General features: G+C 42.0%; 1 protein-coding gene across 6 annotated transcripts in view; it reads left to right on the top strand.

Annotated features, from left to right (window-relative positions):
• RASGRF2 (Ras protein specific guanine nucleotide releasing factor 2) overlaps window positions 1-18,200 on the top strand; it is a 114,908-nt gene that overhangs the window by 71,933 nt on the left and 24,775 nt on the right. For all 6 annotated transcript variants that reach the window (XM_039566478.1, XM_039566477.1, XM_039566476.1 and 3 more), the window contains exons 17-18: window positions 537-626; window positions 17,140-17,246. In XM_039566478.1, coding sequence (XP_039422412.1) covers window positions 537-626; window positions 17,140-17,246 — 197 coding nt within the window. The remainder of the gene's footprint in view (window positions 1-536; window positions 627-17,139; window positions 17,247-18,200) is intronic.

The following is an 18,200-nucleotide window of genomic DNA, read 5'->3' as shown; positions in this document are numbered from 1 at the left end:
CTGGGCACATTTGTGGCAAGAAGGCAAGATTTGGGAGCTGGAAACTGTGGGCAGTGTCATATTGTCTGAGTCCTAGTCAGAGACAATGTTCACAGCACTCCCTGAAGAGAAAGTTTGATAAAATCTGCATAACTGTGCTCATCCTGGGCAGTGACCAGGGAAAACATGTAAATCCAGTTATGGTGAATATGCTTAATTCTCTGACAGAATTTTTTGTTTAGGTTGATTTTCTATGCCATTGTTTTTCACTTTGTCTCTCTTTTTTTTTTTCCCCATCCTGTTTGGTTAATATCTTGTTCCTCACCTTGGCAGTGTCTTAGATGTTTTTTCTGTTGCAACATTAATTATACTGACCTGGAAATACAAAACACAAATATGATTATGATACTTTCATTGTCTTCAACAGAAAATCATCTGACAGTGTTAATAAACAAAATACTCACAAAGTTACAAACATTACTGAAGATTCTAAGTCCTGTTGTTGGTTAATGAAAAGTTTGTCGAAGCTAATTTTTTCCTGTCTCTTCCCTTTACAGTGCAGACTGCTGACAACAGCCACTGCTCGGTGTCTCCTGCTTCTGCTTTTGCCATTGCCACAGCTGCAGCCGGGCACGGCAGCCCGCCAGGTGAGGGGCTGTGCTGTGCAGGGAGGGGTGGCAGTGGCACACACAGGTTCTCAAGAGATAAACATTTCTCAGAACAGACCTCTGTGTTCTTACGAGCACATGCTCAGCTCAGATGGCACTTGGAGCAGCCTGGTCTAGTGGAAAGTGTCCCTGCCCATGGCAGGGTTGGAACTGGGTATTTTTAAGGCCTTTTCCAACCCTGTTAGTTGATTTCTTAATATTTCTAATCCAGTCTGTTACTGAAAGATTAATCTTTGACAAGTATGTGATCTGCTAAGCATCCAGATAATATCTTTCTTGTTTGGTTTTTACTCGCAATTTAAGATCTTATTTTTTTAAATGAAGTTCTCTATGTCCAAAGGTGGCATGCAGTTTTACTTATTGCAAGTGTGTACTGTATATTCCTTGGAAAGCAGCTACTGACTCAAGGTATTTAGTGCAACATAAAATACTTGATTTAAGTTTTGAATGTGCTGCTCATCTTGCTATGTACCCTTTGACATATTAATATCTTCCATTAACAGAGTCCTCTCATAGGTCATGTTGCAAATAAACCCCATTTTTTTTAAAGTCTACAAAATCAACTCCCTTTGGCTTGACATGCTCAATCCCACGGCTCATTTTGACGATGAGTAACAAAGCACAATCCAGCTGTAAACCCACACTTGCCTCTTTCCCACTGGAATGTCAAGAAACTAGCTGGAAGACCCCAGTCTCAAAATCATCCATGAAATTCTGTGTAAGACAGTAAAACATCTCTGTGGATCTCTGGATTTTGTATCCACTTTGTCTAAAGCTGTGGTCATTGATTGATGGGTGAGAAGACATCAGGAGAAAATCATTTCTGCATGAGCATGGATCAGTGCTCCTCTTAGTCTTGTGTGCTTCCTATGATCTTTGGATTACAAGACAGTGATGTTCAGTGTTAGGAACTTTATCAGAGAACCATTTACGTTGGAAAATCCCTCTCAAACCGTCAGGTCCAGCCTGTGCCTGATCCCCACCCTGTCCCCAGCCCAGAGCACAGAGTGCCACCTCCAGCCCTGCCTTGGACACCTCCAGGGATGGGCACTCCAAACCTCCCTGGGCAGCCTCTGCCAAGGCCTGAGCACCCTTTCCCTGGGAAATTCCTGCTGCTGTCCACCCTGAGCCTGCCCTGGCCCAGCCTGAGGCCGTTCCCTCTCCTCCTGTCCCTGTTCCCTGGCAGCAGAGCCCGACCCCCCGGCTGCCCCCTCCTGTCAGGGACTTGTGCAGAGCCACAAGGTCCCCCCTGAGCCTCCTTTGCTCCAGCCTGAGCCCCTTTCCCAGCTCCCTCAGCCGCTCCTGGGGCTCCAGCCCCTCCCCAGCTCCGTTCCCTGCCCTTCCCTGGACACGCTGCGGCCCCTCAGGGTCCTGCCTGGATTGAGGGGCCCAGAACTGGGCACAGCCCTCGAGATGGAGCCTCACCAGTGCCCAGCACAGAGGGACAATCACTGCCCTGTTCCTGCTGGCCACACTATTCCTGACACAGCCCAGGTGCCATTGGCCTCTTGCCCACTTCAGCACCCCTGGGCTGATGTCCAGCTGCTGTCACCAGCACCCCATGGCCTTTCCCAGGTTTCCAACCCCTCTGCCCCAGCCAGGATTGCATGGGGTTGTTGAGTGCAAACTGCAGGACCCAGCACTTGCCCTTGTTGACCCTCACACAATTGGCCTTGGTCCCTGGATCCAGCCTGTCCATATCCCCCTGCAGAGCCCTCCGGCAGATCCACAGTCCCACCCAGCTGAGTGTCATCCACTGACAGAGCGCTCGATCCCCTCTGCCAAGCCATCACGAAAGGTGTTGAACAGGGCTGGCCCAGCGCTGCTCCCTGCAACACTGCCGGTGACCGGGCACTGCTGGGTGCAGCGCCGTCCCCACTGTCCCTGGGCCCAGCCACCGGCCAGTCCTTATCCCAGGGAGATGCTCCTCTCTGAGCCCTGGCATGCAGCTTTTCCCAGGGGCGATGCTTGGGAGTCCAGGTGACACATCCTCACCTTCCCCTCATCGGCCAGGTGTGTCACCTGGTCACAGGAGGAGACCAGGCTGGACCTGCCTTTCCTACACCCCTGCTGGCTGGCTCTGGCTCCCTGCTTGTCCTGTATGTGCTGTGTGATCACACTGTGTGATGAGCCTGTCACAAACCTCTATTTAGCAATTTTTGTTTGAATGATGAATAGTCTTTGCCTTTGGAATCAGACACTGCATGAAATCACTGACGCAATTTGCTTTATGAATTAATTTCAGTTTGCTTTATGAGTTAATCCAGTATGTTTACAAATTGTTTAGAAAGCAAAGTAAGAATAAAAAATACTGGGTTTTCCCACTAGGAACTAATTAAATTTAAAAATACTGTTTTTGTATTGCTAAAATCACTGGTTTTCAATATTCATAGTACTGAAGTATGAGAGAAAATACAATCTTCAATTATGCAGTCTTTTGAAGGAGCATCAAAGCTTGGAAGTGTTGAAAGGGAAAAACAACATTCCTAAAATTTATAAGTTCTCTTTTGTGTTGCTGTTTAAGCTAGCTCTTCATTAAAGGTCATTCTCCTGAGTGATGTAAAAAACCAGAAGGTTGTGCAGTAGATTTGACAAGAAAATGTGTGGTTTTGAGTCTCAGGAGACGAAGTTAGAGTAATCCAGTGTAATGCCTGTAATGAGTATAAAAACTGAAGGTTACAAACCAGACCTTACACCATGGAATCACCTGTTTTGTAACTTGGTGCAATTATTCGTGATAGCGATAGTACCGAAGTTGCAGAGTAATGAAGTTAAAATTTGGTTAAATCCAATAATTTTATTTCCCCTGTGCGACTGTGAGATTTTTTTAAAGTAATGCCTTTGTTTCTCCCAGCAGTCTCCTGTCTCGTTCATTTTGTAGGATGGGCATGACCAACCAGTGAATCAGTTCTGGGCTGGAATGAGATTGGTGGGGTTTTTTTGTTTTTGTTCAGTCTTTGCTTGGCTTCCCTGCTGCAGACACTGTGACGTGTGTCATTTACAATACTCCTACGTGGAACGTGAGCAGAGTGGCAGATGAAATCCAGTGTTGATTAATACCAAGTGGTGTACACGAGGCAAAACAGTCTGAGCTCTGCACCTGCAAGGATTGGCTCAGGACTGAGGATGAGAACTGGTCATTTCCTGAAATGATCGTGGTGCTCAGCAGGAGCCAGAAAGGTAAAGGAGGCATCAGAAATTATATGGAAAGGAACAGGGAAGACTATGATGGTACCACAGTACAAATGCAGAATTTGCACACATATTGGAGGGTATGTACAGTCCTGATGGAGGTGAGAGAGTGAGACCTGGAAAGGGTTGAGAGTTTGCAATCAAGGATGAGGTGAGGTATGAAATGGCTTCTGTGCATGTGACGTTTAGGGAAGAAAGGGCTGGAGGGTTGATGAGAACATTCCGTAAAAGGATGGATGCCAGGGAGGGGTAGCAGCAGTGGTGAACACAGTGGTGTGGGTAAAGGCTTGGACTCAGTGCACTGAGACGTCCTTTCCTACCCTAACAATTCTATAATTCTATGATTTCCTGCCTTTTCTAATGCAAGGTGTAGGGCATGTCAGATGGTTTTCATGGAGCCAAGTCTCAAAATGAGCAGGAGTTTGTGACTGTGCAATCAGTAGAAGTTCAGTGAGGTTCTGCTGAGGGACACTCTGAAGGGAGCAGACTTACCTGGGTTGCAGAGTGGAAAGTTACTTGGAAGCAGGGCTCGTTTGAGGTTACTAGACAGGCAAAGTAGAACAGGACCAGCAGCTGAAATCAGTTGGAGGTTGTGGGGCAATATTAGGAGGCACAAGTCACCTGTGTGTCTTAATGTCCTCACTGTTCCCTGAAGCCTTCTGGCCGTCTTGTGTTTTGGTGTTGTTTTTAAAATTTTATTTATTAATTTATTTAGTTATTTATTTTATTTTGGGGATCTTTGGGGTGTTTACTGCTGGTTGTTTTCTTTTGTTTTCCCGTGGTACAATGCCTTAGCTCTTCTCCACTTCCCACCTCCCAGTTCTGACTGGGATGCACTGAGACAGGCTGGGTATCAGACTCACAGCAAGGGTCTGTGCTCACACACTCTCTCAGAACCATCCACGAAGGACATGCAATTATCTTCTGCAGAGAGTTCTGGCCATAGCATTTTAGCATTGCTGTCCCCATGCAATGGTAACTTTATCAACTGATAAGCATGCAAAGCCCTGGATGGCTCTCACATGGTGTACATTGGCTTTGCCTCTCTTTAGATAACCACTCCAGGGAAGCACTGCCTGTGGTGGTCCTGCACTGTGAATGAAACCTTTCTCTAAATCAGGATGGTTCAGGTTCTCATGCACTTCAGGAGGCATTTTTTAACTTACCGATTTTATTGCTATTATTTCCACTTAATTTACAGTTAACTGCTTTGCTGATACCAAGCTGTTTCACTTTTCCTATTGTTTAATTAATCTGCTTGGTTAAATATTAATCTCTACCTATCTTAAACATATTTTTTCTGTTCTCTTCCAGAAAATTTGCATATTAGTTGTTTATTTTAACAGCATGATAAAAAGAAGCATGAAGTGAAAGTACAGAAGTTTAAATAAAGCACCCCAGGTGCACAGCTTGGAGCCTGTATGGATGATAATACTCACAGCAGGGATGAATAGAGCAGGTTCTGTCTTTTACATGTCACTTTTCTTGTGAGGGATGTGAGGGATGGCTCATGGCTTGCTGCAGCTGAAGTGCTCTGTCACCATTAACTGGCTGTTGCACACCTTATTCCTTTCCCAATTTATAAAAATAGTAGTAACAATACTAACAGATTCTAACATAGGAATGGACCTCAGCAGTTTCTTCTCCCTCTGTTTATACACCTTCATAAAACTGGTTCTTGATTTTTTCTTTAATCAGTGACAAAATCCACACAGAAGTTCTTTAGATCTGCTCCCATGTCTGCCTTATAATATGGAAAAGTCCCTACAACAATTTGAATGTGAATGGTCTCATCCTACCAGGTATCCTGCTAATCCCTTGTTTTAGCTTTGCCATGAATAGTCCTGGAGTGGAGCTGCAGCTGCAGCAAGCCCCATCTCCTTAGGAGTGAATTCCTCCTCTCTCCAAGTCTGTCACACAGCCAGTGTCAAAACAAGCAGTGAGACTGGAAACGTGGGAGAGGAACCTCCTGCCAAAATACTCACCAATCATCTGTAGTCTTGCTGCAGAAATCCTACAGATGTTACAGGAGTTAAGCAACAGCAGTGTAATCTATGCAGCACCCACACAAAGCCTGGCAGTAGATAAAAACAATTTACATGGAGAATTATTTCTTCCACCTGTGGCTTCTAGAACTTGCGAATTTCCCTCATTTATTTTTGTACAATTCTTTGAAACATGCTGTTGCTTTTTTTTTCCTTCTTAACTTACTATTTACATCTCTTCTGCGCAGAATCAGTGCACAGAGCCAGGATTAGTAAGATATCATGCACTGATCTTTAAAGCAAAAACACCTTTTGGTGTTCATTTACCAAAACTGCTCTCTCTGCAGGCCCTTATACTTGTTAACACTCGCAGGTATGAAGGTGCTCTCTGTGACTTCAAGAGATTCGAGTTTTACTTGAAATCTGTTAATACTTGTATGGATGAAGCCAACTTAGCAAAATAATGCCATTTTTGTTAACAATTAATAAAGTAGAAAGTACTTACATAAGCATAGCAAACACAGATTTCTTCTCTCCTAAGAATGTCTAACGCAACTTGAAGAAAAGTAGTTGATTCTAAAATCAGTCATTTTATTTTGACACTGTTCTACTGAACATGGGCTTTCAAGGAGATTGTTTTGACAAAAACTTGAATTCAAGATCTAAACTGATCGTGGGTATTTTTTCTTTAATATTTGTACCAGATAGGTTAAAAGAACTTTCAGAAGCTTATGTCTTCCTCAGCTGAAGCAGGAGAGTAAAGATCTCCCAACACAGACAAATTAATATTAGACAAGAAGCAAATACTTCCACCCAAACAAACGAGCTGTTCCCTAATGAACACAGCAGCTTTGTTTCAACAGCTCTGTCACCCAATTTTAGCTGGTACATTGTATTTCCAGCATGCTTCAAAGCTGCCTTCCTTCTCCTCCTCCTCATCCTCCTCCTCCTCCTCCATCCTGCCGACCATGCTGCGGAGAGTGTCCCATTTCTCACCAGAACAAGGTGACATTATGGGAGAGGATGGGAGTGGGATGGGAGCTGTGGTTGGCAGGAGGGCCTGGCTTCCTTAGTACAAGCATTTGTTTTTTAAAGCACATGTGAAAGGGAGAGGAGAGGGTGAGAAAGAAGCAGGGAAAAAAAAGAGTCTTTGGGGGAGTATCTCTGACAAATAATGATCTACACATAGGAAAATCTGCCCTGTGCTAGCAAGAAGGACAGATAGGTTTAATCTGTCTAATTTTAGTGATTTAAAGGAGCGATTAAAATGACAGCTTGAAGCTGCTACACAAAAATGTATTGCATATATATGATCCCTTTCCATTAACTGACTGCACACAGCTCTGGTGCTAAATTACCTTTGGCTTGAGTTACTTACCTCCTTCTCTTTTCACAGAGAAGAAATCTTAATCTAAACTGCCCTCAGTTTTAGGCTAGCAAAACTAATCTGGCTGTTGACCAGACCATTTTTGGCATCCTCTGCTTTTGCATAACTCCCACAGTCTGCTTGCAGAAGCGACCAGACCTTTGTAGCTGCAGCAGATTCTCACTGAAGTCAGTGCAGAACCTGCTCTGTTCATTTGCTGCCGGTGCTAAATGCAAGTGGTATCATCCTTCAGAGCAATTCAATATGCCTGGACACCCAAAAGTACCTCCTGGTGCTGCTGCCAGGGGCTCCCACTGCCTGTTTTGCCCTTTTGACAAGGCCTTTATTGCAGCCTGTGGGTTCTGGATTGATGGACCTGCCTTCATGTCACTGTCTATGGAGGGATCGAATTCCTTTCTGAATCTAAAACTTCATAAAAAAAGTCAGTTACACGCTACATTCCACTGATTTTTAGTGCATTAGCTACGTGCATAACCCGTGCATTAGTGAAGGAAGAGATGTACAAAGGGAAGTGTGTAATCCTTTTGCACTGTAAATGTCTGATTTTTTGAGCTGGCTATTACTGTATTCTTGATCACTGCCTGGGGTGAAGTGTTGCAGCCCCTTTCAGTACTTTCTGGGATGAGGAGCTGCCAAACCTCAATTTTAGAGCAGCCAAATGCGGTTGAAGATAATCAGTGTGGAAATACTTTGGTGAAAGTGTCAACTTCGGTAGCCACTGGAATGAGTATGGAAAGTTCTCATCTCCTCAGAGGTGCTGTAGGAGTTGATCAGCTGTAACATAACCCAACTCTAACAGCAACAGCAAGTAGAAATGGACCTTGTGAATTACAGCTGTGGTTTCCAGAATGACAAATCTCTAGAAAGCTGTATGAGCACTGAAGTTGAGCCAGATGAGTCCAGTGAGCTCTCAGTCTGACACACTTTAGCCCTGCTTGATTACTCGCATGATGTTAGAGGGATGAAAATTAGCTGAAAGTAGTAATTCATGTTTCATAGAGATCCACAGTGGGTCTTGTGTGGGTCTTTGCATTCTGATAAACCAGGCACAGCCTGATTAAGGTTGTTTAATTTTAATCAAAATTACCATGAGAAAGTTTCACAAAAGTTTTCAGGGAGAGCTGCTTGGCTTATATTGGGTTGTGACCAGTGGAGCTGTTCTGCAGTCATTTGAACAACTTGCCAGCTCCCAGTGCGACAATATTTTTGTTTTGTTTGTTCTGGCAGAAGCACTAATTGGAGTAATGGAACGACAGAGCTGGTGCCAAGTGATGGCAGGGAGCTCAGGCCCTGTGTGTGTTGGAGGGTCCGTGTGCGGCGCTTCTGGGAGGGGACTTCTGGCTGCTCCTGCTGCTGCCAGGTGCACTCAGCCTTCAGCTCAGTGATGTGACTTGGAGGGGCACCACGCAGAGCAATGCAGGCAGACACTCCCAGCGGGATCCTGCTGGGCCCTGAGATGGAAAACTGTGTACAAACACACATTATGCTTTAAACAGATGCGGAATTTCCGTGGCTATTGCTGTCTTGCACACAGAGACATATACATAGTTCTGCTTTCAAGGGTGTCAGCTGTCCTGCTCAGGGAGAATTGCCCTGATTCTGAACACAGGAATAATAAAGTGGCATTACACCATTATATTTCCTGAGATGGAGATTCTGTAGGCAGCTGAGTTGGTATGGGATTTGGCAAAGATTAGAATTAAGTGAGACTTGTAAGGGAAATATTTGCTTTCTTTTTTCCATTGTGAGAGGACAAGGCAGAGAGAGATTTCCTTGCTGTGTTACATGAAAGGCAAGCAAACAATATATGATGTGATTTTGATCTGGATTCTACATTATGTGGCTGGCTGGGTAATCCACTCCTGTGCTGTGCTAAATGCCTCAAATTGCATCAGCAGCTACACGCTGACCTTTGGAAAGGTGTATATTTCTTCCTGAATTTGTATTAAAGGTTCCATGTCTGAAGCAAAACCAGAAAATGTGCAGGTGATTTTCAGCGTGATGCCATAAACATTGCAGTTTATAATAGTAATTCTGCACTCTAGTAATTTCCTGGGCTATAACATCTCATTCCTGTACTGGGAAAGATTTGTGGAACCTCCTCCTTTTGACTCCAGATGTGAAAGAAAAAATTTTGATGGTGATATCCCAATTAAAGATTAACATGAGACTTTATCTAAGCAGTTGGTAGAAGATGGTAATTTTATCTGTTCTTGCCCAGGTCATGGATTTCCATGTGAAACTCCAGCTCTGAGTTTGGGGGCACCTCATCTGCTGTCAGAGAGACAGGATGCCATCAAATTGTGTCCTGCTTATCAGTCCTGCTTGTATTCTGAGTCTGCCAGTGCCCTCTTTCTGTCAGGGATTTAAGATGTTTAGTTCCAAGAAAATAAAGACATAGGATTTGTTAACCTCCCCATGTCCTTTACACAGGACAGCCAAGTTTTCTTTCCTTGTCATTTTTGTGTAACTAATGGCTCTAGCCAGGAACTGGGGAGGGGAGCACTTGTTCCCTCTTGGGGACACATTTTAATGAGATACCCAGACCCATTTCTGCAGGTTCATGGAGGTTTGAGAAGCACTGAGGCCTGCACATTGCACTTTCCTGAAGTTCCCATCTCAGTTAAAAAACTCCGTGTGGGAAATGTTCACTGAGTTACTCCACAGCTGACACCGTTCTCCACCGGAAATGGTTATGTGACAAAAAAATGACGGTGTAGACCCCAGCAGTGTCCCTTTCTGAGGCTGCAGGGTTGTCAAAACCTGCTCAGGGGTTGTCACCAAAGCAGAGTCACCAGGGCTGTGCCTGGCATAGGGTCTCTGAGGGCTGGGGTCATCGGGGGCTGATGGCCATGGCCTGGCAGGGGGCAAATGGTATTCCTGTTCCAGGCTGCCCATTCACAAATTTTAACAAAAATTGTTGCTTGTCAATTTCAGATACTTGGCTAAACAGTTGAATCTTATTCGCAATTTTCTTAGACGATGGCTTGAAAATGGAAGTTTTGCTTTCAAGTGATCCCTGCTCTGGGAGTTAAGAAATGGGAGAAAATGATGATTTTTTTTCCTCCAGTTTAACAGACATTTAGGATCTCCTGCTTTTACTTCTATATTCCCTTATTTTGAATTAATACCTTATTCTAGTTTGCTGGAAGAGCTGGCTACTCAGGAAAAAAGTATTTTCACTGGACGTTTCCTGAGTTACAGAGCTGTGAAGCATTTGTTTTCCGAGCTATTGCAGTAAGTCCTGAGCAGCTGCAGTGGTGTGGGGAGAGAAATTTGGGGAGCACTTTTATGCCTTTTTTCTTTCATTTTATTCCCCCTGCGCCCAAGTGTTGTTTGCATAATGAATATTTGTTTAAGCTTCCATTATGACCCAGTCCTAAACAGTCTGGAAACTGCTTGTGAGATGGACATTTTGTTCAGAGATTTTTTGGTGATGGGTGTGCATCCTGCCAGTTTTTGTTTTTCATGACAGTCAACTCTCCGTTCACAGATGGTCTGAAAAATGATACATTTGGCTCCTTGCAATTATCGCCTCCTTTCCATTTAACCTTTGTTCCTATTGACATTATAAAAAGATGAATAATCTCACAAACTCCTTCCTTTAAGTTTAATGAACTGAAGGTAAAAATTCCAAAAGCCATTTAATGTGATTTTCTCTTTTTATCTGTACATTGTCACAGACTGTATTTTAACTTTGTGATAGGGCACACTGAGCATTTTAAGTGTCTAAAAGCTTTCTTTGAATAGGTCTTGAAAAGACTGTGAACATTATGCAATAAATATCTGCTATACTCCTCTTCATATTGATGATAGAGCAAGTTATGAGTGTAGATGAAGTGTCATTAAGGAAATGAAGAGCTAGGGATCATTTGGAATGCAGGAAAACATCAATAGGTAAAAGTTGCTTATCTCCTCCCTGAAAGATAAGAGACATAGCAGGAGCACAGGCAAATGTATAAATTCAAAGATGTATCAGCTGCAGTATTGCCATTCTTGTCACTGTTCATAGCAGATAATTCAAGCATTATTGCAGTGAAAAAAAAGAAGTCTAAGGTGTACTAAAGATTTGCCAGTATAATTGCTAAGGATTGTTCAGAAAGGCTTTTCTTCTTTGTCAGTTGTTCCCTATAGTTTTTTATGTAAGTCATAGGAAAAAAAAGCTGCTGTCACACTGCACATTTGTCATGGTATTCTGAAATCTGAGAACACAATTGGCAGCAACAGCCTTTGAAATTCGGGATCTGTTCCTTCCTAGAGTTACATATATAAACAAAGGCACAAGGTTTAGATGGTTTTGTCTAAGACTTCACCAGAAGAAGTGGACTTGTGAGTTTACCCATGGATGCACACACAAACACTTCTTGTGTGCAAACAGATGTGATTTTGAAGATGTATATAGCTGTACCAAAATTCAGAGCTGGGTTTTGGTTATGACATTGACCCCTTGTTGTCTCTCTTTGCTGGTGCTGAAAGAAGACAAGGACAGGATGTTCTTGCATTGCTGCTGAATTTTAGCTTTAAAAATGCACACTATGTGGTTATTTTACTCTAAGATGAGTTATTGATTTTTAGTAGTAAGTTGTGTAACTTGTAACTGCAAGTATGTTCTCAGTGTTTAGCCATTTTTAAAGATTTCCTTTTCAAGAGTGAGACTGATGTGCTCTCCTGAGAGAATATTTCTATTAACAACCCCAGAAATCTCAAGAGTGTGTGTTAATTATAGCTTTAGCAGCAGCCCTGTTTTTAAGGACTTTTGAAGGACAAATCTTAAAATTTGAATATTTCTTTGATCTTAAGTGAATATTTTCATTCTTTGTGGTATACATGTTTTAAGCATATAATCTCATAGATTATGATAATTCTCAGAGCAACCTTAGTGTTGTTGAGAGGAGATAAAATAGTATCTTGATGGTATTCTTTAGCCACTTACCTTTCTATCCCATCCATTAAACTAAAATTATTTTGCTGGACTGATGTATTTTTAGACTTTTGGATTTAGTCCAAGTTTACTGCATAATCTTGACACAACTGCTTTATCTCTATGCTGTGTTCTTTAAATTTCTCTGATTAGAAAAAGCTTTTCTAAATCAAGGGTCATTTAAAAATAGTTTACCAACCTTTCCCTTAAATATTTTGCAGAAATTAAATGCAGTCACTAGGTCTCTATCTGTGTTACACTATTGTACATCAGCTGGTCCATGTGAATCCCTGGGATTTACCTTACTAAGACCATAATCCCTTGACTTGATTCGATAGTTAGATTGTATGTATGGCAGAGGCTTTAGGCAGAAGAATCAGATACATACTTGGAATTATTTCTGACGTGGGTGGTTACAACAGGGATTTTCAGTGGCATATTTCTTAGAACAAAATGATTTCATATGTCCCAAAGACCAGTGAAAGTGAAATTAAATGCCTGAAATGTGTTGGGCTCTGGATTGCTCCTGGCTTTTAACAGTCAGTTCTGATGCTGAATTAGTTTGTAGCCCTTTCTGAAACAAACTCAAAGCCTGGCATAGTGAATGATTAAATATTCCTCTCACATAAACTGAGGTAGCCTAAAGACTGTGGCTAAATGTTACAGCTAGTGCTCTGAGGCATCACACTGCTCATGGAGAAACCCACATAATGGTTTTAAGATCATTCAATAGTAACTGAAAAAAAAAAGGAAGGACTGTATTATTGAGCAAATATGCTGTACTTTGCACAGTGAATGGGATCTCATCATCTTCACCCTTCTTTTCATCACAGTTCGTTTTCTTTTCCAGCTCTGCCGTTCTTCAGCTGGCTAACGTATGACAGCCCAATATCATAAATAAAGAAATGGAGGAGGCCAGAATCACTGGCAGTTTAGATTTCTTACCACACTAAAATACTCACCCTCTGACACATTTCTGTGAAAATGTGTGAGACCCAATTACTTGCTTGAGAATGTATGACCAGTAAGGATGGGAATCTATAAACACTCATCCAAACTTTTGTAGGTAGGTTCAGGTAAAAAAAAATATAATCCCTTTTTTGGGGCTTCTTGTGTATTGGGAAGGCTTTTCTTTAGTGCTGCATATATTGGAGAGGCTTTTCCAGTTTTAATCTGTGGATGAAAACTGCTGTGCCCCACGCCTGGGGTTTGTATTTGTTCTTTATCCAGGTCAGAAAGCACCACTGGTGTTTGCTAAGCCAAAGCTGTCAGGATTCAAGCCAGCCTGAGTGGTGAAGCTGGCCTACAACTCTCGGGTGTATCCATCAGTTTTGGTTATTTGTCATCTACCTGGTGGGCCCTGAATGTTCTCCTTCCACCTCTGGGACTCTGTGGGACTCGCTGGGATTTCCCCAAAGGCTGGAGTGCAATTTTCTCCCATTGCTGGGTGCTAACACACCTTCAGTGTGTGATTCCAGGGTAGTTCATTGAAACTGGCACATCAAATCAGCTTCTGATTGGAAGATTTTTGCTGAGAAAGACACCAGAAACTTCATGACTCTGAACAACTTACACTAGTTCTTGTGAACGGATTTATCTTTGTGTAGATAAACCCTTAAAAGTGGATATTATTATTATACCATCAAAACTTCAGACAAGTTAATTACTATGGTCAAGAATCATGTGCTGTTGTATTAATCTCAGACTAATCTTAGAATAGTTTGGCTTGGAAGGAACCCCAAAGACATCTTGTTCCAGCCCCCTGCCATGGGCAGGGACACCTTCTATTGGATGCAGAAATACAAAATGCAGAGAATACAGCTGCTGTAGCTGGAGTGAGAGTTTTTGACATCTCAACTGAAATAGAAAAGAAAATAAAATGTTTAATTTCTTTAAAGTACAGGGTGCAGACTTTGCCATGATACAAATGTTCCTCTGGGGTGAGGTGGATTTTAAAGGTGCAATGCTGTAAATTGCTGATAGAGTCAGTTTAGCCCTGAAGAACCAGGTAAAGCAGGACAGGATTTTGCTAAAGGCAGCTGTTATTAGCTTTTGAGGAGAGGGTCTTCTCTCTGTCTCACACTGACATGGATGAGATCTGGCCCTGAGTGCAGCACTTGCAGAGGTGAATCACTGACACCTTCCAGCTGCAGCCATCGATTTCCTGGGGATTTATGAATGGAATAGGCAATGACACCTCCCTCTGAGACCTGCTCTGGCCTTCCACGTAACAAGAGCTATGTACAAGGTACTGTTATAATTTAATCTGCAGATTTATCTGTCTATCCAGCACATACTTTTTTAAATCTTTAGTGATAGTGCAAGCTATACAAATATTAACTTTTTATTAAAGTGTTTAATGTGGAGATTTATGTCTATTAAGCACCTGTATTTTTAATCTTTGGTGATAAAGGAAGCTACAAAAATACCAGTTTTTATTGAAGTGCACAAAAGAAAACATGTGAAGGTGAGACTGGATTTTTTGCCTAACAATCTGAAGACAAGTACCTGAACAGAGTGATTAAATAGTATTGAAAGAAGTAACTCAGTGAAACTAGCAATGCTGTCAGGTTAACTTTGTGTTTGACAGCCTGTGGTAAAAGTTCTGCATCACCATTATGCGAAGATACTATTTGTGGAATCAGTACATATTAATTTCAACAGATAATGGTGAAAAACATTACTTGAAAGTAGCACTCACTGAGGCACCTGCCCACTGAGATGATTAATGATTAGAAATACTTGCTTGTATTTCTAAAGTGGAAAGATTGCTTCCTTCAGGAGAGGAGAGGATATTTACCATGCAGTGTTTCAGGTTATTTCACCATCGGGTGTGGACGTGGGCAGGTCCATCCAGAATCCTAATTAAATTACTTGTTATTCCTTCAGATTTATAAAGGTGTGGAGGGCGCTGGGGAGCTCAGCCTGGAGAAAAGCAGGCCTGGGGGGCCTTCTGGCTCTGCACAGCTCCCTGACATTTGGGGCCATCTGTGTTCATCTCAGTTCTTCTCTTACACAACTGGAGCTCTCCATTTATTGCTTCAACACATCGACATTAAGTACGGAGAACATGGATCTGGGTGAACGTGTTGCTCATTCTTGGCAACAAGCTAATTACTGCTTAAAAATTGATGAAATTCTGAGGGCCATACCGGTTTGCTGAAGTGATCTCTGGAGGCTTTAATTTTTTCGTTCCCTCTTTTTATTCTTTTATTGTAGTTCACTCAAAACTGTCCCTGTAGGCTTCTCTCTCTTTTCCTTACAGCTTACTGAAACTTGTTTTCCTTAATGTTACCTTGGTAAAGATGTTGCTGCTTAAATATATAATTTTCATTGTGACTTTCATTGCTGCAATTAAGTGGCTAATTGAACAGTTTATAATGTGTATTCCTAATTGCTTCTGCAATAGGTTAACTGTGAAAGGCATAGAAGATTAACACACAAAATGTTGCCTGTGTTACCTTTTGCTGAGAAAAGCCTCAGAGATTTTCTTTATTTTTCTCTTTATGGGGAATGAAACTGCTTAAAATGCTTCAGTATTAAACTTCCGTTGATATTGAATCTTAGATGCCATCTACAGTGTAACTTGCCATAGTTTAAAAATGCCCATGAAATGTAAGTGTGGATAAAAAATACATTTGGGGGTTGGGGTCTAACATGCAGTAAAAGATGTGAGTCTGCAATTAAATGCTTCCTGACTTGCTTATCTTGCCAAAAATACAGAGCAGCAATTTGGACTTTCTGGATTGCCTGTTAAAAGAATAGAAAAAACTAATACAAGCCTCTAGAATACCTCCAATGGGTTTATCACAGAATAAATAGAAGTTTAATCTGCCTGTGCTATTTATAATAAAACATGGGCTTTCGAGCAGCTTTTATACCAAAAAAATGGTAAAGTACTGGTCATATGGGAGGGTGTTCCCAGCTGTTCCTGGGCTCTGCACCGAGTGGAATGGAGAGCAGCACAGTGCAAGAGCAAATCAAATCTAACAGAAACATAGAAAAATGCACTCTTCTCAAGTATATCTTCAGAGTTACCATTTTTTAAAAGACATTCAGGGGCTTAGTGTAACAGTTTCATTATTATTAAAATAATGTAATCATCATTTTAGTGCACAGATTTTATTTTTGATAAAACTACAGCAGAATGAAAAGAGAAGCAATAATACTAATGTAGGAAGAAAGTTGCTTGCTAATAAAACTATTTATTTATAAGTAAATATTGCTGACCAAAAAAAAAAACAAAAAAACAAACCTGTCCATAAAAGATGAATAGGGAAATGCTGCATCTGGAAAACTGTAGTTTTCAGGCAGCTGGGTCTGTAAATGTGTTTTCCATATATCTTCCCATTTTCTTGTCATCCCAGTGGTAAAAAAACCAAACAACTTACTTGAACAGTGTCGATTAGTAGAGCCTGTACAATACTGCCCTTGTGAAGGAGGATTTCTCATGCTGACTTTGTCCTCCTCTGTGCTTAAACTACTCCCCTCCCCTTGTTCTTTACTAGTTCTGAAATTTACCTGTTTCCCTTTTCTAAACCATTTGGACTTTTCAAATCTGCTTGATTACAGGCCTAGCTCTGGTCTGGTCCTTTTCCTTGCTGTAAATTTCTTCCATACTGGGGAAAAAAAAAAAAAAAAAGAAAAAAAAAAAAAAATCTTTGTCTTCAGTTTGCTTTGATTCACTTTATTTCTTTATACACTTAATTTTATTTCTTCCATGCTGAAGGGAGGCCTTGAAATTTAATTGCACAGGCAATTATTCTTCACCTTTGTAAAGCTGAGTGCTGACCCCAGGAGCTGTCTGTGTTACCATGGGCAAGGCTGTGTTCCAGAGGTGCTGCAGAATTTCTTTGGTCTAGACATTCACATTTCACCACCTGTCTGGCGCCTTTCCTTTTATTGCACAGAAATATTCTACAGGCCTTCCGTTTCCCGAAATCTCTCCTATTGTATTTTCATTTTCCCCAGCCCCATTAACCCCAGTGTGGGTTTGTTTCTGTGCAGGGTTCAACAACTCGGAGCGCACGTGTGACAAGGAGTTCATCATCCGCAGGGCCGCCACCAACCGCGTCCTCAACGTCCTGCGGCACTGGGTCTCCAAACACTCACAGGTATCCCCTCCTCAAACACACAGGGATCAACAGTTCACACTGTTCGTGCTACAGGCAGCCTGCCTCAACTGCTCTGGCTGTGTTAAAATACTCGTGTTGTCATGCAGAAATTTATTCATTTATTTGTGGTGAATTGCGCACAGAAAGCACGTGCCAGTCCCTCCACAGGCCTGGCAGGACTGTGATTGTAAAATGGTGTTGGCAGAGAAGGGAGGGGAAGAAATCCGAGTGGTCTGTGGAATGTCATATCCTGTAAGCTGACAGGTGGGAAAAATGCTGGGAGATTCTGACATGGATGTAGAAGACTTTTGAAAAGGGTGGATGGATGGATGGATGGATGGATGGATGGATGGATGGATGGACAGGGTGAGGAGGGAGGGAGGAAAGAAGGAAGGAAGAAAATAAAGAGGGCTCTTTGGAAGCAAATGAGAGATTTTTGTACACCTTGTGCAGCTGGTGCTTCACAGCACTTACAGACTGCTTTGTCACTATGTGCTGCTAATAAAGGATACTTCATCTCCAAAGCTAATTCCAGCAATGTCAAACTCTCTAACGCAAAATCAATTCCCTTTTTCCCATGTAAAGGGTTTAATTTTCATTGAGGTTAAGTTTGCTAGAGAATTAACTCAGTAAGAGATGTGTTAGTGGGAAAATCAGTTATGTTTGGAAAGCTGAGCAGCCCAGAAGAGATTACTAAAACCTCTCTTGGTATCATGGGAGTGATTAATCATTTCAAGTTACTGGAAGCAGCCTATGAACTTCAGGTTTTGACTCGCTGTTAAATTAAAGTCAGAATCAAGCAAATCTTGAGCTGTAACAGAAGTGGCAGCAGACTTATTACAGTTTTGTGTTACTCTAGGTGCTTATTTCATTCCAGTTCATATTAAATATCTTCTATGACATGAGTTGATCCTCTTTGCTAATTAAAATTTATGTGATCATGGAAATGTGGAA

The sequence above is a fragment of the Corvus cornix genome, chromosome Z, assembly GCF_000738735.6.
Source record: "Corvus cornix cornix isolate S_Up_H32 chromosome Z, ASM73873v5, whole genome shotgun sequence".
In the NCBI taxonomy this organism is placed as follows: domain Eukaryota; kingdom Metazoa; phylum Chordata; class Aves; order Passeriformes; family Corvidae; genus Corvus; species Corvus cornix.
The sequence above is the reverse complement of the archived record's forward strand: the minus strand, read 5'-3'. Positions and strand labels throughout refer to the sequence as shown.